Source organism: Symsagittifera roscoffensis, chromosome 7 (assembly GCF_963678635.1).
Source record: "Symsagittifera roscoffensis chromosome 7, txSymRosc1.1, whole genome shotgun sequence".
NCBI classification, from domain to species: domain Eukaryota; kingdom Metazoa; phylum Xenacoelomorpha; order Acoela; family Convolutidae; genus Symsagittifera; species Symsagittifera roscoffensis.
The window spans coordinates 57,074,653-57,099,843 of record NC_087068.1 but is presented as its reverse complement, the minus strand read 5'-3'; the positions used below and the strand labels follow the sequence as shown (position 1 = coordinate 57,099,843).

Genomic DNA, 25,191 nt, shown 5'->3' with positions numbered 1-25,191 from the left:
ATAAATGGCAAACTCAAGTAATAAGGACCGCATGTACTATGCTCAAATCTGATTGGCTGAAAAATATTACTTCTGACCAAGTGAATTCTCTCCTTTGATTTAGGGGAGAGACTGTTCAATTGGTCCAAAACGTTTAATAGTTTTCATTGGGCATATCAATTGCTGCATGTCAGCAAATAATTTGCATAAAAATATCACACGATTGTCAGTAATTGGAAAAATATTTAATTTTGAATCATTGAGACGACTTATTTCTTGAAAAACGACAGCCGATTTCAAGTACTTAGTCTCGGTTCTTTCTCGTTAGAAATCGAAAAATAGGCTAAGCGATAAGCATCGAAACTTACATTAAAACGCACAGGAATAAAACCAATTTGATAGTTAATTTCTCGTGACACCCAATTGTCTGCTAGAAAAATAGAAAATACCAGAAGGATATCGAAAACTAGGATTGCAAGTAGCTCAAAATGTCCTGAAAATATTAAAAAACACTATAAAAATATATTTTTCTGTTTCAAATTGCGTCGTTTTTCGTTTTTGGTGTAATAAGAGAAAATCTAAACGAAAACCTTAAAATTTCGAGAGTTAAAAGCTAGAGACGTTTGACACGATTTTTTCTCATACAAAAATATCAATTTGTTGAAAAATAAAAAAAAAAGTTCGACTCTTAAACACTATGTTCGCTATTCAAAAGTTTCGTACTGAAAAACAAAAAACGGCGGAATAGAACCATAAACTTTTATTAAATAGTTAATGAACACACCTAATCCACTAAATCATTCCCCATAAAACCAAAATAAAAAACCAAAACAGGAATACAAACCAAAATGATAGTTAAATTCTCATGACACTCAATGTTCCGTCAAAAATACCAGACGAGGATAAAAAGAATAATGGAATTGTGGTACACTGCTGCTTCTAAGAGTGGGTGATCTGTTCTGACTTCGCTCCTTTTTGAAAAAATCGGAAATCAAATGCGCTCAAGTCAACGAAATTGTTTTTGCAAAAGTTTAACCAAACAAATACTACACAAAAACTCAGTTTAAGTTTTCTGTCGTGAAGTTGAAGAAGAAAAGTTTATCTTAAAAGCAATCACTTTAATAGCAATCAGTGAGTTTGAAAAAAAGTGGGTTAATGCAACCAGTACAAATTTAAAATCAGATAAAAAACTAAGTCACATCCTGGAACCTTTCGGCTTTTTGTAACTTTTTCAAATAATGGTCAAAATGTGAAATCGTAATTAGTTTCAGGTGTTCTTTCTGTGAAAACATCCTCGCCAACAATTCGACGAAAATGAAATTATTGGCTTAAATTATTTTTTTTGGGAAGCGTGTCATACTCTTTATACCGCGGAAAAACGAGAACCAAATAAACTGAAAAAAAAAATACTTGGACCGGCATCAAACAATTGTCGTATCTGTTTTAACGATAAAGACATTAAAATCTCCGGGGCGCTCATACCAAAAATTTGACCAAAGTTTAAAGACATTATAACTGCTTATGAGAACCATAGGCATGTATCAGAGCAGTTGTTTTTTTTCGAAATCTTTGCTGGAACAATTCTTTTGTTACCTTTTTATATCGATCATCGGCGCAAAGTTAATCATACACGTTACGGTGTTTTTTTAATGCTGGTTCAAGTAACTCTTACAATTTTTTTTGTCTGTAATTTTTCTTCGGCATAAAGAGCGAGCCAATCTCATCAACTTCCCAAAGACTTAATTTGAGCCCACACATTCAAATGCATTGTTTTTTCCGAGGACGTTTCTACAGCAAGAACACTTGTGAAGCTAATTGTGATATACTGGCTATTTCACGACTTTACAACATAATTTTTCAAACTTTGAAGGAACTAGCTCAGTCCATATAGTTGCATCTAGCACCCGTCAAAATTTCAGCCCTTAATTTTAAATAGCTGCAGAAAGAAAACGACGAAAAATGTAAGATTAAAATCTTTCATTTGCTTAGTGAAAACTTCTATGTCCATTGACTGTATAAGAGAAACACCAGACAAATTGAAATTGAACCAAATCTGGTGGCACTTAGTTTCATTTAAATTAAGAATGTTAACTTTGATAAGACATGATATATCTTGGAACAATTTAACTTCTAAACTCGCGGTCGTATAATCAACCTAATCTGAAGGTCTCGGTGGATTACCTGTGTGTGTGTGAAGTAAATGATAGTGTGTATGCTTCTAACTTTCAAAATACATGCTACAAGGGCCATAGTGATCTGTGCTTGCTGAAAAACAACGAAATAACTGCATGTAGCTCTTTAGCTAAGATGTGAAAAAAGATACGCCGTAAAAATTGAAAGCCTCGTTGCGCACTGGTCTTTCTCAATGCTGCTAAAAATCGTTTCATAGGTTAAAGGCGAAATTGACTAATTGAAGTTTAAACTGACTATCTCGAAAATTTGTCATTTTTAAAATTCATTCCGTAATGGAGGCGCTATTTAATGATTTAGGCCTAAGTATCCCGGATGGGGGAGTGCACATCATTGGAGGAGACAACGGGGAGGCATTCATCACCTTTGCCTCGGACGAAGACGGACGGATGGCCATGCTTCAAAATGGAAAAGATCTCTCGGGATCGCCTGTTACCCTTTACTTGAGTAGCAAACACGAAATGCAAGCTAAGATTGACGAACTACGAAATGGTGCTGCGATTGTCCAAGCAGCTAGTTTCAACAACGCGTTTACGGCTACGCCTGCGTCCCAATTTATTCCCCAACAACAGCAGCATCAACAAATGCCAGTACAACAACAACAACAAACCCCTCAGGCACAGCAGGTACAACAACAACAAATTGTGCCTCAAAACCGATTTCAGCCTCCATCTTCGGCTCCGAGTGGTTTGCAGCCGAACCAATTGCCGATTCAAATGCAGCCCAATAACTCAGTGATAAATGGGCAGAACCAACAGAATAGACTCTCGGCTCCGCCATCAGCAGCGAATGTGTTCAATCCCCGACAACCGCAGTTTGCCAACCAAAGGTTCCCAGCGCAGCGACCGATGGTTCCGAATCACATGCAAGGCGGGGGAGGCCAGCAGAATACACCAGCTCTGAATCAAATGCAACCGCAAGGAATTCGTCCAGCCAATGCTGGCTTCAGACCTCGAGGGGCGTTTGAGCCAAGGGGTCGATTTCCCGTTGTTAGAAGTCAAATGGATGGTAATGCGGGGTTCAGACCTCAAATCACCACAACGCCTCAAGCTAGACCAGCGAGGCCAGGAGCTTTTGACATAGTGCGGGGATCTGCTAGACCCAATGTGCCCATGCAGCAACAGCCTCAGATGACGCAAGGACCCATGAATGTCCAAAATCAACAGACGCCTGGCCAAAATCAAATCAACATTAATGCAAATTTCCGCCCGCGCTTGCCTTTCCAGAGACCTCCGGTTTCCCAAGCCAGCTCAAATCAAGGAATTGTCCAAGGATTGCCTACCAGCAGTGATGGAAGTACAAACTTTAATATCCAGCTGAAACCAGCGGCTCCAAATGCTCAACCGGCTCCTGGTCAAAACTTTGGAATGTTTGGTCCAATGACTAATCTTGCTCGTATGCCAGCGGTTGCTCCTGGCTTTATAAGGCCACAAAGTGCGGGAACAGTTGCGACTTCTGTAGTGAGTAAAGTTGCAGATCCGCCTCCTGATTTCGCGAGAGATAATGAGCGGAAATTGGGCGATCGGAGTTCATTCGAGCGAATAGATCGGGATCGAAACTCGCGCTCGATGCCTGATGTCGTCGCGGCTGCAGATCGAAACTCTTCTGGATCCAAATGGTCGTCCAGAGATGAGAATTCAAGCAAGTCCAATGACACACGTGACGATGAAGAGAAACCACGAAGGCGAAGGTCGAATTCACGTGACCGAAGTAGTAACAAAAGACCACATACTTCGGATTCAAGGTCATCAGTATCGCCTCCGCCCAGCAAAGTGCAAAAGAGTCACTTTTACTGTGTAATGGAAAAAGTTTCGATCGATGTGACCGATTCAGATATCAGAGATTTCTTGTCTAGCAGTCACTGTAAAACGAATATGAAGCCGATTATTATTGCGAAGAAAAATCACTGTGTTGTTTATCTTCGCTTCGAGGACGAGCGAGGGGCAGATAAGTGTATGCAGCTTCATGGCAAACGGTTTTTAAATGAAACTGTACGAATCTCGACTTCCAGTAAAGACGTTTTCGACGCGGCCTATAAAGAGTTCCAAACTGAAATGAACCGCGAAATCTACGTGTCACTTAAAGGCAACAGCTACAAGGGAGAGTTTATTCGTATTTCTGGCCTGCCTCATAACGTTAACAACGATGATATTATGACTCATGTTCTAAACGGGGAAAAACTACAAGTTGATGATATTTACGTCGAATATTCCGATGATGCGGCATCTTTGGATTCAATTTCCGCGTATGTTAGAGCGCCATGTAGAAAAGACTCTGAGAGATATTGCGCAACACCTTTGCGAAATCTGTTTGGCAGAAAAGTGGAGATTGTAAAATTGACAGACAGTCAAGCTTATCAGAGGATAAAAGATCATCAAAATCGCGTGGCATCTTCGGCGCAAATTTCGAACTCGAAGAGCAATCGATCCCCGAGCAGCGCGCGAGAGCCGAGAGAGAAAAGCGAATCGCGAAGCAGTCGAAGGCGATCAATTCCGAGAAGTATCGACTCGGCCGACGATACGAAACGAGATGGAAAAGACGGCGAATCGAAATCGAAGCAGTGTCCCGAGGATGTATGTATAGAGGTAATGGCTCTACCCGCGGGAAAATTCGACAAACGCGACATTCGAGAGTTCTTCAAGAAACTTAAAGTCATGCACGTAGTATTTGACCCCAATGACGCTACAAAAGCGTATGTTGAGTTTGATAAAGATAAAGAGCAAGTAACAGCTTTGAGAATGAACAATCAGAAGCTGCAAGATCATCCAATGCGGATCCTTGCAATTGAGAGCTCGGAATATTCTAGAATATACAAGCAGTACAAATCACAACCAGAGAAGAAGCCGCCAACTGTTGTAGAAAAAAGTAGCGGATCTGGTCGTGAAGGCGGAGATAGCTTGGGACGCAGCTGCAAAAGATCAGCTTACCCGGTTCAGTTTTATAAATTTTTGTTCAAAAAGCCTCTTTGTATCAGCCTTGAAAGTGTGAGAAACTTTCTGTTTGTTTCTTTTGAGTCTCATATTGTACTAAAGAGGGATCCGGGAGGATTCACTTCGGAGGCGTTCCTCATGACCTGCGAGAACCCGGAGTCTCATTTCTTGGAACTGGAAAAGAAGAAGTTTTGCAACGTTGATGTGATAGTGTGTAAAATAAGTGAAGATGATTTCAAGCAAGGAACCAACAACATCCAGCCTTCGCCTTCGGTCGCAAGTGTTAACAAATCTGCAAGCTCAACTGAGGTCACTGAAAGCGATAATCAGACTGCGAGTGACAAAAACACGTCGGAACCCGAAGCTGAAAGTGCTTCTGAAACAAAACCGAATTGCGAAGAGCGAAATTTGCAAGACTGCATAGTTAAAGTGTCCGATTTGCCGCCTCGTATTTTGGCGACAGATTTGGAAAACTTGCTTGTGGACGTTCACATTCGGAAGAATGGAGTCGCTTTGTTCTCCGACAAGCGGGAGGCAATTGTGATTTTGCAGACGTCTAGTGATCGCGAAAAGGCTCTATGTAAGAATGACAGTTTTTTCATGAGTCAAAAGATTAAAGTGGAGACGTGTCCTATAGTTGACGTCGTTTCTCGATTCCCATTGGCTCAATTGCGTCCAATCGCATTGGCTGACATGGAAGAATTAAGTAATGATTACGTAATCGCAATGGTATCCGGAATCCCAAAGGGATGCGAAGCTAAGCAACTACAAGAACTCCTGCGGCCTTGTAAGATTGTAAGCGTCACTTTCATGCGTGCAGTTTCAACCGCCTTTGTCCAAATGCAGAACTCGATGGATGCGCAGTTTTGTACTTTGAAAACGGGCTTGAAAATTGCGGACAACCAGGTAAAAGTGGAACCCAAGCGAAAAGCGGATATGGAGAAAATGATTGCTGATTTCAAGAAGAAAGGAAGCTCCTCCAATAGTTCGCTGACACCAGCTGCTAAAACTGCAGCTACTCCCAGTCAAAATCAAACCCCTGTACCAGTGCCTGCCGAAGCTACTACTGCTGCAGCTGAAGCAGAGGAAAAGCCGACTGCACCGGCGAAAAAGTCAGGCCCGCCCCTGCCTCCAATTGGCGCTATTACCAAGAAACCCGAGTTTGGGGTTCATATAACTAATCTACCCTTGACTGTGATTAAAAGTGACTTGATACAACTCATGCAGTCACTGTCGGTGCGAGATAACCGAATCACGATTAAAACGAATGAGCAAGGTAGAGTTGCCGAAGCTATTGTTTTGTTAGCAAATGTGATCGAGTGCAAAGCGGCATCTGAGTTCGATCAGACGTTCCTAGGACCCAATAAAATATCTCTTCGAGCTGTAACTGGAGCTCAACTTATTCAACTCATTACGTCATTTGGTCAGATTCAAAGCCCGTTCCAACCACCGACTCCCACACCCAAAACCAACTCAGCAGCTTCATCGTCTAATTCTGCAAACGATTCTAAATCGACTCTCGGGTTCGACCCCATTACTCTTCGGCTTTCGGGACTGCCGATTGACGTTCGTCCAGCTGATATTCTGGATTTTTTCAAGGAGTTCAAACCGAATGGAGATATGTTGAAGATAAGCAATGATTCAATCACACGTGCATGTACCGCGAATCTTTCCTTCAACAACCGGCAACTAGGGCTGGAAGCTTTGAAGCATCGCCAGGGCCAGTTTCTAGGAGGAAGGAAGATTCTGATTACCCCGGTCATGTAAACCATCTGAAGTTGCCTTCCTTAAAAGGACAAGAATTTCAAAGAAGTGGCTTAAATTTGACCTTTGAATAAGTGAATCCTAATAAAACTCTCAAACTCGCTTCATTCGTTTATCGTCCCTATATATCATATTATAAACTCCCCAAAGATTCTTTCTGTCTAATTGTTGTAAGCTTCTTCAAAAAAACTTGGATATATTTTATTTCCATCGCAGATATCTTCATGTACTGTTGAGCATTTGTTTATGTTGAAATTGTTTAATTAAGATTCCTCTGTTATACTTACTTTTCACTAAAATTGGGCTCTTGGAACGATCTTTTCATCAACATTACCAAAAAAATTTCACCGTCAGAAAATTTGAGTTTTATCAGATAATATGTTCGAGAGGACAACATTAATGGTGATCTAATTAATTTTAAAATTAAAAGAAAAACCCGTTGTTTTTGGATTTCTTTTTTAAAAAATCAGATTAATATTAATGTTGGCCTTGAACTAAGTTGCTGAAAAATCTTAGCTTCTCCCCCACGACCCCGCCCTCTTCATGTAAATCGAGTAGGGGGTGGGTTCGACGGTTGATCCTCGCACTTTTCTCCAAAATAGGGCTTCTGAAAATTGTTACTGAGGTGGGGACGATTTCATTCCCAAGAGAACGGAGATGGATTGCTATGAAATGAGTTAATTCAAACTTAATGGTGATTTCGGTAAATATTTCCAGTCAATTTTAATTCTGATACGGTCTAAATGTGATGGAAAATCTAAATTGGGGGCTTAGTTCTGATTCCATTCATATCAACTAGTTAACTAGGTGGATTAGGAGTAGTTAACTGATACCATCATTTTCAGGCTTCCTAATCCCCTCAAAATTAGCAGTAAGAATTGAGTTTGTCAAATAAATCAAATTTCAGATCAAGTCACAACAAAAGCACCTTCCCATTTATTATTTCACAAATTTCACAAAAATCGGCTATCAAATCAAAAACGCTCAAATTTGTCAAAACACACAAAAACTTCTTTCAGTTTCTAAATTAAGAATTAATTCAAGGTTGTTCGCGTTTAAGTTTTAAAATCTGACAGAATGACAGAAAACAATGAAGGGAATATCCTGGCATTTTCTATGCAGAGAATTTTAGCAGACACTCCGACTGATGTTATCTTCAAACCAGGTGAGAAAGTCGATCTTTTATTTTCATATGTCAATTGAGATAAGTCCAAAAAACGAAAAGAACACAAAAACTTTCGAATAAAATCCAAAAAAGTTAATGGCGCTCAATTTGGTTTATTTGCGTTTTAACTTGAGCGTCTTAAGATCACTTCTACAAAAGAGGAGAAAGAAGCAGAGGTCAATTTAAGAATAATAAAACGCAACTGTGGGTGTTCTAAGTGGGTTTCCGATTCGCTGGTACCAAAAACTATCATTCCATGATTTTGGGTAGTAGTTCAAAAATCAATGTGACTGTAAACTGAATTTCAAAATGTAGTCATGGACCGAAGTTTCATCAAAGTTGTGATGTTTCTTAGTGCCAAGTTGAGCACTATCTGTCCATTAATATATTGATAGAGTTTGTAAGGTTCCTTTGAAAATTTGTAATTGAGATCAATTTTTCTATGAATACTTTTCAGATTTTTCCAATAACTCGTTATATTTAAACATCAAAAAATATAACTCTTTTGCAGAAAAAGTAAAATATAGAGCCGGTTTAATGTTAATTTTTTGATTGATTGTTTTTTCTTAATTTTCGGTTGATTGCTACATCTGTTCGCTGCTTCTTCGGCTTATTGCAAGCACACTGTACACGTGAGTCCTGTTCACTTTTGAAAGTAGTTGAATAAGTTTGAAATATCAATTGTGGCAGTTAAATAATATTAATTAAGAAAGAAGAGGCGCTTTGTAATTTTAATACCGTTCTGTACCGAACGCTTTTTTGATATATTTTTAAAAAAGTGTCCGTTCAACGTGCATAAAACTAACTAAGCTAAAACTTTATTTGAACCGAGCATTTTTTCTGCATACATTTTAAAAAAAAATTTCTTTCGAACCAATTTGTCCCCGCTGAACGATTCACTTCAATATATAAAATGCACAATAGATCGATTAAATGCATACAATTACGATGGTTAATAGTAGTTGATTATACAAAAAAAAGTTAGTATAGGAAACAGCTCTATAGTTAGTTATCATTGTCGGTTCGGGTGCAGTTATTTATCCTCGTTGACATCGGTGACCTCTTTTCCGTCCTCGTCTATCTGTGTGCATCCGGCAGGAAGAATGAGACAGGCGAAGATGAAAGCGACCCAGGCCAGAATCTGACTCCACCCCATGTCAGTTCCCAGGGGCAGTCCCGTCATCAGAAACACCGCTATGCCCAGGCAGAACGCTACACAAATCTTTCTTTTAAATACATTTGTGAAAGCAAGTCTTCTTATCGGGAACTAAACTTTTTCCTACTTAGTCTGGAAGTAATGACTTTGCCTTTGCGACCTATTGCATGGGGTTCTGGGGTTCCAGTCCCAGCCGCACTTTTTTTCAGTGTATGAAATTGATTTTTTTGAAGATTGAAAGTTTAAAAAGTCTGACTGATGTTTGCCGACTTATGATTTGTCGGATCAGTTGCCACGCCCTGGTTTGTTTGCGCTGCAAGCAGTTTTTGTTGTATTTTCAAGTTTCGCTGCTGTAGTTTGTAGATTTGCTCACCATGACTGGTATGTTTTTTGTAACTTTTTCGTAATTTTTATTGACGCTTAGAAGTTTTATTCGGCCTAAATGTTTTGCCAATTCAGTGAATTTATTTTGCATCGGCTTAACGGCAAAAACTGATTATTTTTAATTTGAATAAATCAGGTCATTTAAAATATAAAAGTTGAAAAATCGAACAATTTTATCGCTCTATGGCTCAAAATTTTAATGGAAACTTCTTTTCCAATTTTTCTCGGGTAAAACTTGAATTAATTGTCTGTCGGACTTTCGTTTGTCTTATCAAGATTTTTCAGCTTAGTTGCTAAATCGCAAAATTTAAGCGTGCTGTAAGCAACTTTCGTTGTAGTTGTAAGAGCAAGTGTTTTTCAATGCACGATTGTCAACTAAGTTCTCTCATCACAGATTTCTCTCGTTCTGTAAGCACAATTTAATGAACTTACAGGTGCAAGCGTTGCCTAATGTAGTTTCAGGGGAACTTGAAATTTTTAATTTTTTTTTTACAAAATTGTCTTTTTTTTCTACTGAAATTGTGTCTGCTCAAAGTTGTCGGCTTAATTGTGTTATCTTGGCTTTTTCTTATTCTCTAAGCAACCCTCATTGAAGTTATAGGTACATGTGTTCTTCCTTGTAGCTTCAGGGAAGAATTAAAATGTTTAAGATTTTTTTCCAAAACCTTTTTTTTCGGCTCAACTTTTATCTGGTCACAGGTTGTCGGTTTCCATTTTTTTGTTGCTGAAGTATTATTCAAACATTGGAATCTTTGCATTAACTGATTAGCTACAGAGACTTACGAAAACATACATTTTAGTAGACAATTTTTTAACTATTTTTTAAAAAATTGTCTTTTTTTCTGCTGAACTTGTGTCTGCTCAAAATTGTCGGCTTAATTGTGTTATCTTGGCTTTTTCTTATTCTGTAAGCAACTCTCATTGAAGTTATAGGTACATGTGTTCTTCCTTGTAGCTTCAGAGAAGAATTAAAATGTTTACGATTTTTTTCCAAAACCTTTTTTTTCGGCTCAACTTTTATCTGGTCACAGGTTGTCGGTTTCGATTTTTTTGTTGCTGAAGTATAATTCAAACTTTGGAATCTTTGCATTAAATGATTAGGTTCAGAAACTTACGAAAACATAAATTTTAGTAGACATTTTTTTTCAATTTTTCAGACTTCTGTTTTTTAGATTTTTGTTGTAGCGCAAGTGATGCAAGGCTCCGCTTCGTCTCTGTGTAATTAGTCAGCGATACTTTTGTCAAAACAACGAAAACCTACGCCAACAATTCTTATGCCTGAGATTTTTTCATAGACTAGATGTATGAGTTTATATGTTTTGCGTTTTGGAAGTTGAACCTGGTTTTCAGCAGTTTATTATTGACACGTGTTTCATTATCCTTTTTTAAAAATTCAGTTTAAACGCTGTAGAAAGAAAATTTTTTGGGAATTTTAAACATCGTGACAAATCATCGCATTTCGTTGTACACGGGGATCAACAAAATTTACTTTTTTTCCAAATTTTGTTAGACATCTAAAAAAACATTAGTTTTTTTATTCGAAGAACACTTTCCGAAATCTTCTTGTAGAACAAAAAATGGTCAAAATCAGGTTTATTTCAACTATTGTTTTGACCATTAAAAAGGGAGAGGAACTTTGTATTTGGGTGTGTTGCAGCGCAAATGTAAGCGAGAGTATAAATGCATATAAATGCATATAAATGTAAATGCATATAGGGACAGTAGCCGAGCTTATACAGTGTGCATCCCGGCGGGTTCGGCGCCGGTTCGAATCCCGCCTTGGTCATTTCCTTTCTAGAACTCAAATATGCCCCGAACTTGATGGGACGCTCCGTAACCAAGTTCAAATCCCCCTCCTCTAAACCTATTTTAACCGTCTTTTCGCTATAATTTGGTTGAGCCTTGATTAAGGCTGACCTTTAAAAAGAGCATTTTGTCTCAAGGACAAATACTGGCCATTTTAGCAGCTTGCTTTGAGTTATGCAGTTTTTGTGGCCAATGTTACCGATGATGAAATATGTTTTGAAAATTGTTTGAATTATGGATTTCCAGAGTTATGTTTGCTGAGAAAATGCTCTGTAATTCAACGGTTTGAAAGTCGATGTTTTTATGATTCGATTTGTGGAGATTTACGCGCACATTTTGGCGCGCCACAAGGGACACGATTCGGCATTTCAACAGAAGGGACGTTGCGTTGGAACATCCGGGGAAGTTGTGTGCCCTGGTGTGTAATAACATTTCGTGTCTGAAAGTGGACCCCACTTTCACAGAGGAGGAAGAACAACTGAAGAAAGAAAAAGATAAGGAGACTCCAACAGCAGCGTCCACAGGTCAAGACAAGGAGAAATGAGAGAACCAGGAGAGCAGTACCGGAGCTGCAGATTCAAAAGAAGGAGAGAGTGAAGTTGTGCTGTTGGCCGAAAGCCGAAAGAGAGTGATGTTGGCCGAAACAGAGTGAAGTTGTGCTGTTGGCCGAAAGCCGAAAGAGAGTGAAGTTGGCCATAACAGAGTGAAGTTGTGCTAATGGCCGAAAGAGCGTGAAGTTTGCCGATACAAAGTGAAGTAGTGCTGTTGTTCAGACTCGTGAGAGAGAAACTTCCGGTGCCGAAATTCGACAAAATTGTCAAAAACTGTAAGACTAGTCTAGTTTTTTTAAACTATTCTTTGCAATAAAATTACGTACGATGTGTTAATGTGTTTTTGTTTATCCCAACTCAAAGCAGGCTACAGATGAAAACTTTCCCGACACCACAACTTTTTGGGTAATTGTGAACGGATTGAAAATCCAGAAAAAAGGAACATGTCAAAGGTACTAGATCATTTTTCGGATAAACTTCGGACGCGAACCCTCGAACCGTCAATTCTGTAAGAAATTTTTGATAATTGTTACTTTTAGTTAGTTAAAACCACACAAAAAATCAAAAATTGTTAAAAACTGCGACATAAAATTCCCAAGTTCGCTTTTTTATCCGACTCCAACTATGTTAAGTGGTCTGGGCAGGCAGTATCAGGCAAGTTAAGTTGAATTTTTTCATCCTCAGGTTTCTTCTGCGTGGTTATTGGATTTCAACCGATTTGCCTGACTCCCCACCTCGTTGGTTAACTAAAACTTAAGTTGCTTTCTCCAACGCACCTGTTTACCCGCTCACGCATTGATTCTGTTTTGTCACAGTAATGGTAACTGGTCAGCTACGGTGATATTAACTCGGTTAAGGTAAATTTGTTCATACTCAGGTTTCCTCCGCGTGGTTGTTGGAGTTCAACCGACCTACTAAATTCCCATCCCCATTGGTAACTACCGCCGCGATTAAGGGCTCTTAGCGTATGGTGTTCATACTAGGGGCCAGTTGTCTAGACCACGCACTCCGTACACTATCCGCACCGTCGCAAAAGCGCGTGAAAGAGACTTGTTTCACAAAGCCCGGTTTAAGCTTTAACCTTAACGCCAGGGATTCGCAGAAAACTATCCAATACTATCTGCACCACTTTTTGTCGATTCGGAAAATTCTAGTTATTTGGCACGACGCCATAAATAACTCCATTAGTAAGCACCTCAGTAACAACAACCGTAGTTTGAGTACTGACCAACTTAAGAGTCATCTTTTGAGACACAAGAATATTACGGCTATTGTATACTGTCGCCGCAACGGTACGGACAAAATAGAAAAAGAGTTGGAAAAGACAGGTATTCTCGTTCTTAACATAGTTGAGGATTTTATCTCAAAGCGAAAGATCAAAGACCAAAAAATACTTAACGAAAAGTATAAAGAGCTGCACCAGCCCCCTTCTCTTGAGTTGAAGACTCTGTTGTTGCTTAGACGATACAGTGCTGACCTAAGTACACTGAAAGCTAAGAAGAAGCGGAACCGTAGGGCGATTCACAATAGACTTAAAGCGTTAAAACTTCAAGTTACTCCCCCTTGCAAGTTATTGATGTATCAGAGTATTTTGTGGATTTACTTAAGTGAAAATAAGTATTTTCTGAGAGTCGTTTAATTCTGAAATCATTAAGCATGGAAGTTAAGTTTCAGAAGAAAATTCAGAAGTTGTTTGAGAAACGTAGCAATCTCAAAAACGAACTGTATAAATGCCACAAAATAAATTTTGGAAAACATAGAAAATCAGAGTCGTTGCTCAAAAATTGCTACCCATATTGAAAAATGTAGGAACTATATGGAACAAGCGGTCGAGGTAAAAAATTAGCTGATTGATATGGCTGCAAAAAGTGCCAACCCCGATGAATTGATACCGGCACAGGATATGAGGCTTCATAAATTGACACAAAGCAACGATGAAGTTCTGCAGCAAGCAATCACTTATAAAACAAGTTTGGAGACAGTAACAGAGCGAGACAACATAGATAGCAGCTCAAACATTTCTCAGCATTCCGAAAAAAGTGATAAACCACAGCCGCATAAAACAGATACCCGCTCTAATTTGTCACACCGAAGCAGCCGACATCAGCAATCGGGTTCTCAGAAATCTATTCGTTATACCACCGCTCCGTCAAAAACACTTTCTGAGAAAAAGCGTGATTTATTGATTTTAAAGAAACAACAAGAGATACTTGAGAGACAGGCAAAGGTGTCATTAAGACTGAAAGAGCAGCAAAACAAGATGAAACAATTTTTTTTAAAACCACAGAGCTGTTTAGAGTTGGAAGAATTGGCTGAAGAACACAGGAAAAAATTGAGTTGAAAGGGCTTGAGTTGAGGATGAGTTGTCGGAAATCAGCGAGAATGCTGAGGAAATGGTTTAACTTGAATCTCTCCACAAATAACAATAGACCAAAAGGATCGTACGCGTCACTGAGTCGAATCTGTTGACCAAAATCAGCCTGACTCTGTTGTAGTTTCCAATCAAGAGCAGCACGTTCGTTCGACAGCTCCTGAGGAAACTTATCCTGCATCAACACATAACATGGTCTCATCAAGTTATACAAGAGTGAATAATGTCCAGGCAGCTTCTTGTGATCCGGGATTGTATGTCAGTAAACACATTCACGGACAACGACATAATTTGTCGAATTTGGTCCAATCGCAGACTTCCGTTAACATTCCAGTAAGGTTCAACCTGTTTCTAATAATTTGTCTCAGCAAACTTTTTTGTCCACTCATCCAGTGCTAGGCAATCCAAACACAGGGTCAGTAGTCCCGGTAACTTCTGAAAACTATTTTGCACCAATAACATCTGCAGACGTTCCTTCTGTTGTAGCACCGTTCGTTCCTTCATCAACAGCAATTAATCAGGTTTCTTTAAGTCATCACACTACAGAATCAGTAGTAGCTGGCTACCAAGCACCTGTAATCCCATCAGAACAACATATGGGTGTTCCCGTTAGTAGTTATAACTTTTCAAATGACCTCTATAATCCCTATAGTAATTTGTGGAGACCAGCTGTTGGTGCCCCTTCCTTTAATGCCAGCTCGACAACACTACGTTCCTTCGACAACTGTTTTTTCCGCAGTAACTCCGATTGTTCCTCCGAATAATTTTGTTCCTTATACAAGTGGAGGGACTGTGTTCTTTGCACAGCCTGAAAATTTTTTCACATGCTAATCAACCATTCGTTCCTGATTATCACGGTAATTCTTCGAGTTACCCAGCGCCAACTCCCGGTAATTCACCTGGTGCAGACGTCTATCGTCCACTTTCGACACGAGAGTCGGTTAATTTACTCAAGCACAGCCGAAAAGATCATCTCCCTGAGAGGAAGCTGACCAAGTTCGATGGCAACCCACTTAATTGGCATGAGTGGTTTGGGCAGTTCACATCGACGGTCGATTCAGCCATACTCAGTGACGATGAAAAACTTAACTATCTGAAAACGCTCGTAGTTGGTAAAGCAAAATCTGCAATCGCTGAGTATAGATATAACGGAGTACTATATAAAGACGCATTAGCAACTCTTCAAAGAAAATTCGGGCAGCCGCATGCTGTAGTAAGGGCTCATCTAGATAAATTGATTAATTTTCCGGCGCTGAAATTGCATAACTCGGAAAATGTAATTGGCTTTTTCTCTACGATTTCTGGACTTGTTGCCGTATTCAAGTCTCTATCTTTTAACGATGACCTAAAAAGTGTTAATTTACTGAATCAAGCTGTGAGTAAGCTTCCCCTAAACCTTAAGGAAGCATGGTCAATGCAAACCGTATGACGCCAGTGGCATCGACCAACTGCTACATTTCAACGAATGGCTTAGAGAAAAAGCGGAGGTTCATGAGAGTCTAAAAACAATTCATTCTAAGAGTAAGTTTGAAGAACCAGTGAAGCAAAAAGTAGGTACGAAAGTGTTTGCTAGTAACGCAAAGGTAAGTGATAAGACTAAGGAAAAACTAAAGTTCCCTCCATGTTCTGTATGTAAAGGTCAACACGCTCTTTGGAATTGCGCCTTATTCAAAGAGAAAAACGCTATGCAACGGGCGAAACAAGAAGCCGAACAAAAACTTTGCTTTGCATGTTTACAGAGCAATCATAGTTTTCGTAATTCTAGCAAGGCCAGAAAGTTCCCCAAGCCAGATTGTGAAAGCACGCACAACGAGCTCTTACATGGAGCTCAGAAAGTTTTTCCTCCTAAGGATACTAAAAGTTCCCCGGCGTCAGGTACCGCAAACACTAAACATGTATCGACTAACGCTGCCGTCGGCGATATTCATAGCCAGGAGTCACAACTAACAATAGACCAAAAGGATCGTGCGCGTCACTGAGTCAAATCTGTTGACCACAATCAGCCTGACTCTGTTGTAGTTTCCAATCAAGAGCAGCACGTTCGTTCGACAGCTCCTGAGGAAACTTATCCTGCATCAACACATAACATGGTCTCATCAAGTTTTACAAGAGTGAATAATGTCCAGGCATTTTCTTGTGATCCGAGATTGTATGTCAGTAACCACATTCACGGACAACGACATAATTTGTCGAATTCGGTCCAATCGCAGACTTCCGTTAACATTCCAGTAAGGTTCAACCTGTTTCTAATAATTTGCCTCAGCAAACTTTTTTGTCCACTCATCCAGTGCTAGGCAATCCAAACACAGGGTCAGTAGTCCTGGTAACTTCTGAAAACTATTTTGCACCAATAACATTTGCAGACGTTCCTTCTGTTGTAGCACCGTTCGTTCCTTCATCAACAGCACTTAATCAGGTTTCTTTAGGTCATCACACTACAGAATCAGTAGTAGCTGGCTACCAAGCACCTGTAATCCCATCAGAACAACATATGGGTGTTCCCGTTAGTAGTTATAACTTTTCAAATGACCTCTATAATCCTTATAGTAATTTGTGGAGACCAGCTGTTGGTGCCCCTTCGCCAGCTCAAAAACACTACGTTCCTTTGACAACTGTTTTTTCCGCAGTAACTCCGATTGTTCCTCCGAATAATTTTGTTCCTTATACAAGTGGAGGGACTGTGTTCTTTGCGCAGCGTGAAATTTTTTTCACATGCTAATCAACCATTCGTTCCTGATTATCACGGTAATTCTTCGAGTTACCCAGCGCCAACTCCCGGTAATTCACCTGGTACAGACGTCTATCGTCCACTTTCGACACGAGAGTTGGTTAATTTACTCAAGCACAGCCGGAAAAAATCATCTCCCTGAGTGGAAGCTGACCAAGTTCGATGGCAACCCACTTAATAGGCATGAGTGGTTTGGGCAGTTCACATCGACGGTCGATTCAGCCATACTCAGTGACGATGAAAAACTTAACTATCTGAAAACGCTCGTAGTGGGTAAAGCAAAATCTGCAATCGCTGAGTATAGATATAGCGGAGTTTTATATAAAGACGCATTAGCAACTCTTCAAAGAAAATTCGGGCAGCCGCATGCTGTAGTAAGGGCTCTTCTAGATAAATTGATTAATTTTCCGCCGCTGAAATTGCATAACTCGGAAAATGTAATTGGCTTTTTCTCTACGATTTCTGGACTTGTTGCCGTATTCAAGTCTCTATCTTTTAACGATGACCTAAAAAGTGTTAATTTACTGAATCAAGCTGTGAGTAAGCTTCCCCCAAACCTTAAGGAAGCATGGTCAATGCAAACCGTATGACGCCAGTGGCATCGACCAACTGCTAGATTTCAACGAATGGCTTAGAGAAAAAGCGGATGTTCATGAGAGGCTAAAAACAATTCATTCTAAGAGTAAGTTTGAAGAACCAGTGAAGCAAAAGTAGGTACGAAAGTGTTTGCTAGTAACGCAAAGGTAAGTGATAAGACTAAGGAAAAACTAAAGTTCCCTCCATGTTCTGTATGTAAATGTCAACACGCTCTTTGGAATTGCGCCTTATTCAAAGAGAAAAACGCTATTCAACGAGCGAAACAAGAAGCCGAACAAAAACTTTGCTTTGCGTGTTTACAGAGCAATCATAGTTTTCGTAATTCTTGCACGCACATGGAGCTCAGAAAGTTTTTCCTCCTAAGGATACTAAAAGTTCCCCGGCGTCAGGTAACGCAAACACTAAACATGTATCGACTAACGCTGCCGTCGGCAATATTCATAGCCAGGAGTCAACTAAAGGCCTCTTGCCAGTTGCATCACTCGCCGTCGGATGCGACAATTACTAATGCCCTAGCTCTTTGCGATAGTGCTTCCACGCACTCATGGGTATCCGCCGATCTCGTAAAACGTCTCCATTTGGTTGGCACTCCCGTTAACCTCACCATAAATGGATTCAATTCCACGAGATTGATGAAAATTCATCAAGTAAATTTTCAAGTTTCCGCCGAAACGAATAATAGTGAAATTTCGTTTTCTTTTCGAGTTTATGTTAAAGATCATATTCGCATTGGATCGGATAGCATTAGTAGTCCTGAATTACAGGAAAAATACCCGCAGTTGGCTCCGATAGAACCTATAAATTATAAGTATGAGAAAGTCGAAATATTTATTGGACAGGATTTCTACCATGCCATAAGATCCGTTGAGTACCTTCTGGGGTAGGACTCTATTTCACCGAGCGCCCTTCGCCTTCCGATAAGTTGAGTTTTAAGTGGTCCGTTAACGCCGTCCTTTAAGTCGAACTCATCTTGCTTTAAGTGTGTTGTCGAAGACATAACTCTTGCGGACCAAATTAAAACTTGGTATGAGTTGGAGTCATCTGGAGCCTTCAAGCAAGTAGATACCCGTTCCGCCGCCGACAAACGCTCTTTGTCCGTTTTGAAAAATGACACCTTTCGCGATGGTGAGAGGTACATTGTACCAATGCGTTGGAACGATAAAGAAAGTGTTTTACGGAATAACTAATTTTCTTCCTTAGCTCAATTAAATTCTTTGGAAAGGAGGCTAGACAAGGATCCGTCGCTCCGTGAGAAATACGCCCAAACAATTAGAGAAGATATACAAATAGGATATGTCATTACCGTTAAGGCACACGAACCCAAATCACGAGCCGATCGTGAGTGGTATCTGCCGCATCACCCGGTGTTGAACACGAACAAACCCGGTAAAGTGCGCCGAGTCCTCAATGGGGCATCGAAGTGTCATGGCGCTTCCTTGAAAAAACCTCTGTTGGTTGGCCCAGATCTCCTTCAAAACCTCATTTTTGTACTTTTACGATTCTGTCAGCATAAATTCGACGTTTCAGCTGACATTGAAGGGATTTTTTTACAGGTTGGAGTCCGTGAAGAAGATCAACCTTCTCTTCGTTTTTAGTGGCGGGAGGACCCCACATCAAGTGAGGTAGTTCACAATATACGCGTCACATTTTTGGTGCCCGTGACTCACCGACTTGTGCAAATTTTGCTTTGCAGAAAAGTGCATCGAATCTTCAAGCTGAGTACACCGAAGCTGCTTCGGCTGTTGTCCAGTAGTTTTATATGGATGATTATCTGGATTCTTTTCAAAACAGGGATGACGCCTTGAAATTAGGTAGGGATTTAGTCTCGTTGCTTAAACTAGGTGGGTTTCATCTGACAAAATTTTTCAGCAACGTGCCCGACGTAACAACCGCTCTTGATCCGGACAACCGTGAGTCCAATTCCTCTGTTAAAGATATTTGTACGAGTCTAGACCAGTCGTCGCATGTTCTCGGTCTTAAGTGGGATCACGTAAAAGATACCTTAGTCGTTAGTAGAGGGGTTGATTGTCCAGTAGACAAAGCAATCACCCAGCGTACCGTGTTGAGTTTGTTTTTGATCCAATTGGATTAGTGGCTCCGTATACCAAGAACGCTCGCCTTCTATTAAAAGATATCTGGCGAATCAGCGGTCAAAAATGGGACAATGATCTGCCAGAGGAAATCAAAAAGCAGTTCCTTGAGAGGCACTCAGGTCTTCATTTGTTAGGTTCTCTGACAATACCTCGTAGCTATTTCACTGACCCTTTCGACCGAATAGAACTTCACTTGCTCGGTGATAGTCCGCAGGATGTTTTTTGTGCCGTGGCTTTCCTTCGTGCGCGACTTGCTAGCTCGCATCAGACCAAATTAGCCTTTGTGTTTGGCAAAGCCCGTCTTGCGCCTGTGAAAGCGCTATCTATTCGCAAGTTAGAGCTTCAAGTGGCTCTTCTTGCAACCCGCCTAAAAAAAGAAAATTTGAAAGGTCTAACTTTCAATATTACGGATATTTTCATGTGGACAGATAGTACCACTGTTCTTCAGTGGCCTAACTCCTGTAATAAATACCCGTTTTTGTTGGTAATAGCACTGGTGAGATTCTGGAGTCTAACACCACTGATCAGTGGCATCACAGACTTAGCGGTGATAACTCAGCTGATACCGGTACACGAGGGATTTCTTCGGAAGCCCTCAAGGAAAGCAGCTGGGTTAATGGCCCTAGTATACTGAGAACGACTGATTGGCCGTTCAAGCCCGATACAAGGGTTATTGATAAAATAAGATTCAAATGACCATCATGTGAGATCGACATTTGTCTGTAAAGTTTGTCAAATTTCTTCGTCGATGTTTTGACAGAAAAAAATCTTTCCTTCGGAAAATGGGAGAGATTCAACTCAATTGTAAAATACAAACGCATAGTAGCCCTTTTGTTAAGATGGCTGCCATCCCATAAACATTTCCGGTCGACTATATTACAAATTAAAGACCTGTGTGAAATGGATATTGCTGAACAGAAGCTCATTTACCTCTCCCAGGGTGAGACATTCCCTAGTGAGCTAAAACTACTAAGATCCGGTAAAGTTATCACGAGGAATAGTCGGATCGCCAAGTATTCGCGTTCGTTGGACCAACTGACATCCTTCGCTCGACTGGGCGCATCAGCCGCTTGGTTAATTCCGATTTCGATAGCAAGCATCCAAATATTCTTGATGCACGTCACGCGGTTGTTCGGTTATTGGTTAAACACTTGCACGTTAGGAATTTCTATCAAGGCTTGGATTACATGCGTGCGGTGGTTAATTTGAAATACGTTGTGTTAAATTTGCGATGATTGCTGTGAAACATTGAAAATACTTGCATTGCGTGCCGAAAACGCAAATCGCAAACCGTAACTCAAACTAAGGCTGATCTGTCCATTGAAAGGCTGGGTTACAAGCACCCCCTTTCTCTAACACAGGTGTCGACTATTTTGGGCCGTTCCTAGTTCCAATCCGGAGAAGCACGAAAAAAAGGTGGGGTTTTTTGTTCACCTGTCTCACCACTAGAGCGGTGCACATTGAAGTGGTCCCCTCGCTGGACACAAGCTCTTGTGTGATGGGCGTGGAGAGGTTTATTGCACGTCGCGGTACTCCGACGACCATCATGTCCGACAACGATACGAACTTTGTTGGCGCTCAGAAAGAGCTCTTAGCTTGCGTTGAGAGTTGAAACAAGCTCGCACCCGCTGTTTTTGTTCAGAAAAGAATCAAGTGGAAATTCAATCCAACCAGAGCACCGCACCATGGTGGCTCCTGGGAGCGATTAGTTCGTAGTGTCAAGCGCGTTTTGTATGACATCCTAAGCAACAGAAGAGTAACTGAGGAGGTTCTAAGAAAAGCGCTGTGCCTTGTTGAGCAATCACTTAACGCTAGACCGATAACAGCCTTTAGTACCAATCCACTAGGTCTAGAGGCGTTGACCCCGAATCATTTTATCCTTGGTCAACACGCAGCGAGTTTTCCATTGCTAAGTTTCGAAGAAAACTTCGACCATAAGAAGCGGTTTGCCAGAGCGCAATCATACGCTAACGCAATATGGACACGGTGGACGCGGGAATACGTTCCTTCCCTCAATAGGAGGGCAAAGTGCCACAACCAGTCAGAAGTTAAGTTGAAAACCGGCGACTTGGTTTGGGTCATAAAGCCTGACACTTCACGTGGACATTATTCACTCGCACGTATCCTAAGACTGCACTATGGCAAATACGGATGCGCGAGATCCACCGACATAGAGACCGTTACGAGCGAACTGACTCGCCCGACCGTACAGTTCGCTCCCGTTCGTCCTTGTTTAGGGGTGGAGGATGTTGCAGCGCAAATGTAAGCGAGAGTATAAATGCATATAAATGTAAATGCATATATGGACAGTAGCCGAGCCTATACAGGGTGCGTCCCGGCGGGTTCGGCGCCGGTTCGAATCCCGCCTAGGTCATTTCCTTTCTAGAACTCAAATATTCTCCGAACTTGATGGGACGCTCCGGAACCAGGTTCGAACTCCACCCCTCTAAACCTATTTTAACCCTCTCTTCGCTCTTATTTGGTTCAGCTTTGATTAAGGCTGACCTTTAAGAAGAGCAATTTGTCTCAATAACAAATACTGGCCATTTTAGCAGCTTGCTTTGAGTTATGCAGTTTTTGTGGCCATTGTTAACGATGATGAAAAACGTTTTGAAAATTGTTTAAACTATGAATTTCCAGAGTTATATTTGCCGAGAAGTTGCTCTGTAATTCAACTGTTTGAATGTCGATATTTTTACGAATCAATTTGTGGAGATTTACGCGCACAGGGTGTCCTGTAGTTTTTTTCTTTTTCCTTTTTTTTCTTTTTGGTTTCAAGGCAAAATCAGTTACCACAAGTAACCATGGGACAGTGTTGTGTGATATATCATAAAAACGTTTTTTCAATCATAATTTGAAACAATTTTAAAAAATTCCGAACATTTTTATCTAGAGTTGAGAAAAACCGGTTTGAATTTATGATTTTTCGTCTAATTTCGTGCGAGTGAGCAGGCTTACATTAGCTTATTTATGCTAAATTTAAGCCTTAAAAATCAGTTTTCTTAGTCCTTTTCTTTGGAGTTTAAGCTCAATTAGGTTTTGAAAAGATCAAAAATCTGAGAAACGAAGTTTCAAAATTAAAAAAAAAAAACTTTTTTACCATGCTTTTCGTTTTTCTAGTAATTTTCTTCAAATTTTTTTTTTTTCAAATTGCCTGTTTTACTATGGCTGGTCTGCCAAAGATGTCTAAGTTCTAGTTTTTTTTCAGATCCTTTTATCACACCACGGAGAAAAATTGATTCTTTTTGAAAAAAAAAAAACTTTTTTCGTATTTTTTTAAGACTGGTCGGAACATTCTGTGCTACTTGCGCAGTAACCTGCTATCCTTGCTCTAACTTACAAATGCCTTTTCAGATTTCAGAAGCGAAAGTGATCTCTCGACTGAATGAAGTTAAAATATATTTTGAGCAAAGTTGACATATCTGATATTTTTTCTGTTTACACGACTTTTTACATACACAAAACCTATTTGGATTGCACACAATGCTCACATGGCTCTTTTGGTTGGTATAGTTTCTGCCAGATAGTCAAAACACCGTGTTTTTTCAATACAAATAACTTTTTTCTGCAATTAAATTGGATCTGCGTAACAATATCAAGCTACAAAAGAGGGGTGAATAATGTTCAGTAGACAAGTTATTCAGAAGGCACTAAAGTTAGAACTCTCAACAGAAAGCTATAGTGCTAATTTACAGTTTGTATTTATAGGAGTGGAAATTTTTCAGTACATATAATCGGGTGGGGGTGGGGGGGCTGTGATTGTAACTTTTTCGGAGAGGGGCGACGGGCAGAACTGTTCATACTTTTTTCCTTTTTTCAAGTTCAAAAAGTTAGTTTTTTTTCGTATTATTTTTGTTCTGATTGTCATTATTATTTTTCCGACCATTAAAAATGGGTAAACATTTTGTATTTGGGTGTGTTTTGGTACTTTTATTTTTTTCCACGTAAAATCAGGAACCAAAACCAATCAACGGAGTAGGTCTATTGCTATATAATAAGAAAGCTCTTCTAGTCGTCTTTCGAACGACATTGAAAATTTTCGAAAAATTCTCTGAGTATTGGGAAAAACCTGTTTATAATTTTTGAGTTTTTGTCTAATTTCGATTTTTTGGTGTGAAAGTATAAGATATCCTCGCTCACTTTACTTGCTCCAAAACAAACTAAAAATTTCGATTCAAGTAGTGAATAACCTAGTGATAGAAACTTAAAACGATAGGCTCATTTAACGCTTCTTTAGCAAAGAAAGTTTTTTTTCAATCACTTTTTTTGTTTGCTTTTCAAAATTTTGAATTGAACCGCTGTAGATTATGTCCAATCCAATAATATTCTTCGCGATCGTGAGTAACAGGCTACCCTAGTTATAACTATGACTTTTATGGTTTCTCGTTTCTCTTTACAATTGTTACAGTAGGTTTTCATTCTTGTTACCCTGAATAACGCAGGTGACGGAATGTATTGCCACTCTGAGGGTGGCCTTGATCATAGACAGAGTGGCCAGTATCAGCTGCGCCATGACTGCCACGCCCGCAAAGTGAGACAGTATCAAGAAAGCCCTGGCCGCCTGTGTATCCTGCCAGTCTTCTGCAAACACAAAACGAAAATATAATTCAAATAACTACACTTCGCGGGCTGATATCATATGATTTCAAATAAACACGGTCTGGTTTTATTTTGACCTTTTCCATTTTCCCTCTCTTCAAATTCAAAGATATATTTTTCGAATTCAGTTCAAATTATCTGTTGAATCAGTTAAAATGTTCGAGCGGCAAAAAATTCATATCAGAAGCGGTGCTGAAATCTTCATTTGGTTCGTAACAAGAAGTTCGCCGTTCTTTTAAACGGTGTATAATCACAAAATGTAATGAACAAGATTCGGGCCGAGTTCTACTATTGTTTAACTTCCGAACTACTCACTTGAATCAGGGAAGGAAGACTTTTTCACTTCGGAACACGAGTCACCAACACAGACTTTCCACAGGCCCGCGTGCGTGTTTCCGCTTTTCTTGATTTCGTTTCCATGGCCGAGGAGCCCAAACAGCAGAACAATGAATTGCATGGCAATCACGGCCAACAAGTACCAGCGAATCTCCATTTTGCTTTTTGTTCGATTAAGTGAACCACGAATGTGAACAAGAATCAAATACGAACTTACGCTTTTTTTTAACTGAATTTGGCGTGCAAAGTGAAAAAAGTGTGTGTAAATGTTACAACAAACAATTAATCTCTTCAAATTTGATACATTCTTTTTCTCATAAAAAATACAAACGTATTTGAGCAATTGATGCATATAATTTGCACTTATAAATGTTCTTAAACATTTATTAAAGAATCGTCTTAATAAATAGGTATGATAAATATAGTCAAGTTTTACTGTATCTGAAATCAAAACATCAACTCGCTTTGATCAATATATCCATCATTGTGAATATGAAAAACTCCAAGCGGCATAAAAGTTCGAACTTGCCAGAAATTTTTGA

The 25,191-nt window shown here is 39.9% G+C and overlaps 2 protein-coding genes across 3 annotated transcripts in view; one reads left to right on the top strand and one right to left on the bottom strand.

The window, feature by feature from the left end:
* LOC134851244 (uncharacterized) overlaps positions 1 to 7,095 on the top strand; it is a 29,362-nt gene extending 22,267 nt beyond the window's left edge. For both annotated transcript variants that reach the window (XM_063867242.1, XM_063867243.1), the window contains one exon: positions 2,470 to 7,095. In XM_063867242.1, the coding sequence (XP_063723312.1) occupies positions 2,470 to 6,866 (4,397 nt within the window). In that variant the 3' untranslated portion in view covers positions 6,867 to 7,095. The remainder of the gene's footprint in view (positions 1 to 2,469) is intronic.
* A 1,774-nt stretch (positions 7,096 to 8,869) lies between these two features.
* Positions 8,870 to 24,924, bottom strand: LOC134851505 (uncharacterized). Its single transcript, XM_063867627.1, has 3 exons — positions 24,629 to 24,924; positions 24,143 to 24,295; positions 8,870 to 9,240 (listed from the first exon to the last, which is right to left on the bottom strand). The coding sequence occupies exons 1-3, from the start codon at positions 24,804 to 24,806 to the stop codon at positions 9,062 to 9,064; spliced, it is 510 nt and encodes a 169-aa protein (XP_063723697.1). The 5' UTR covers positions 24,807 to 24,924; the 3' UTR covers positions 8,870 to 9,061.
* Between the last annotated feature and the right edge of the window lie 267 nt (positions 24,925 to 25,191).

Excerpts from the sequence above, each read along its gene's own strand:
- LOC134851505 (XM_063867627.1), bottom strand. The coding sequence starts at position 24,806 with ATGGAGATTCGCTGGTACTTGTTGGCCGTGATTGCCATGCAATTCATT. Across the intron at positions 24,296-24,628 it reads GTCTTCCTTCCCTGATTCAA|AAGACTGGCAGGATACACAG; the intron begins GTGAGTAGTTCG and ends TTGTGTTTGCAG. Across the intron at positions 9,241-24,142 it reads CGTCACCTGCGTTATTCAGG|CGTTCTGCCTGGGCATAGCG; the intron begins GTAACAAGAATG and ends AGATTTGTGTAG.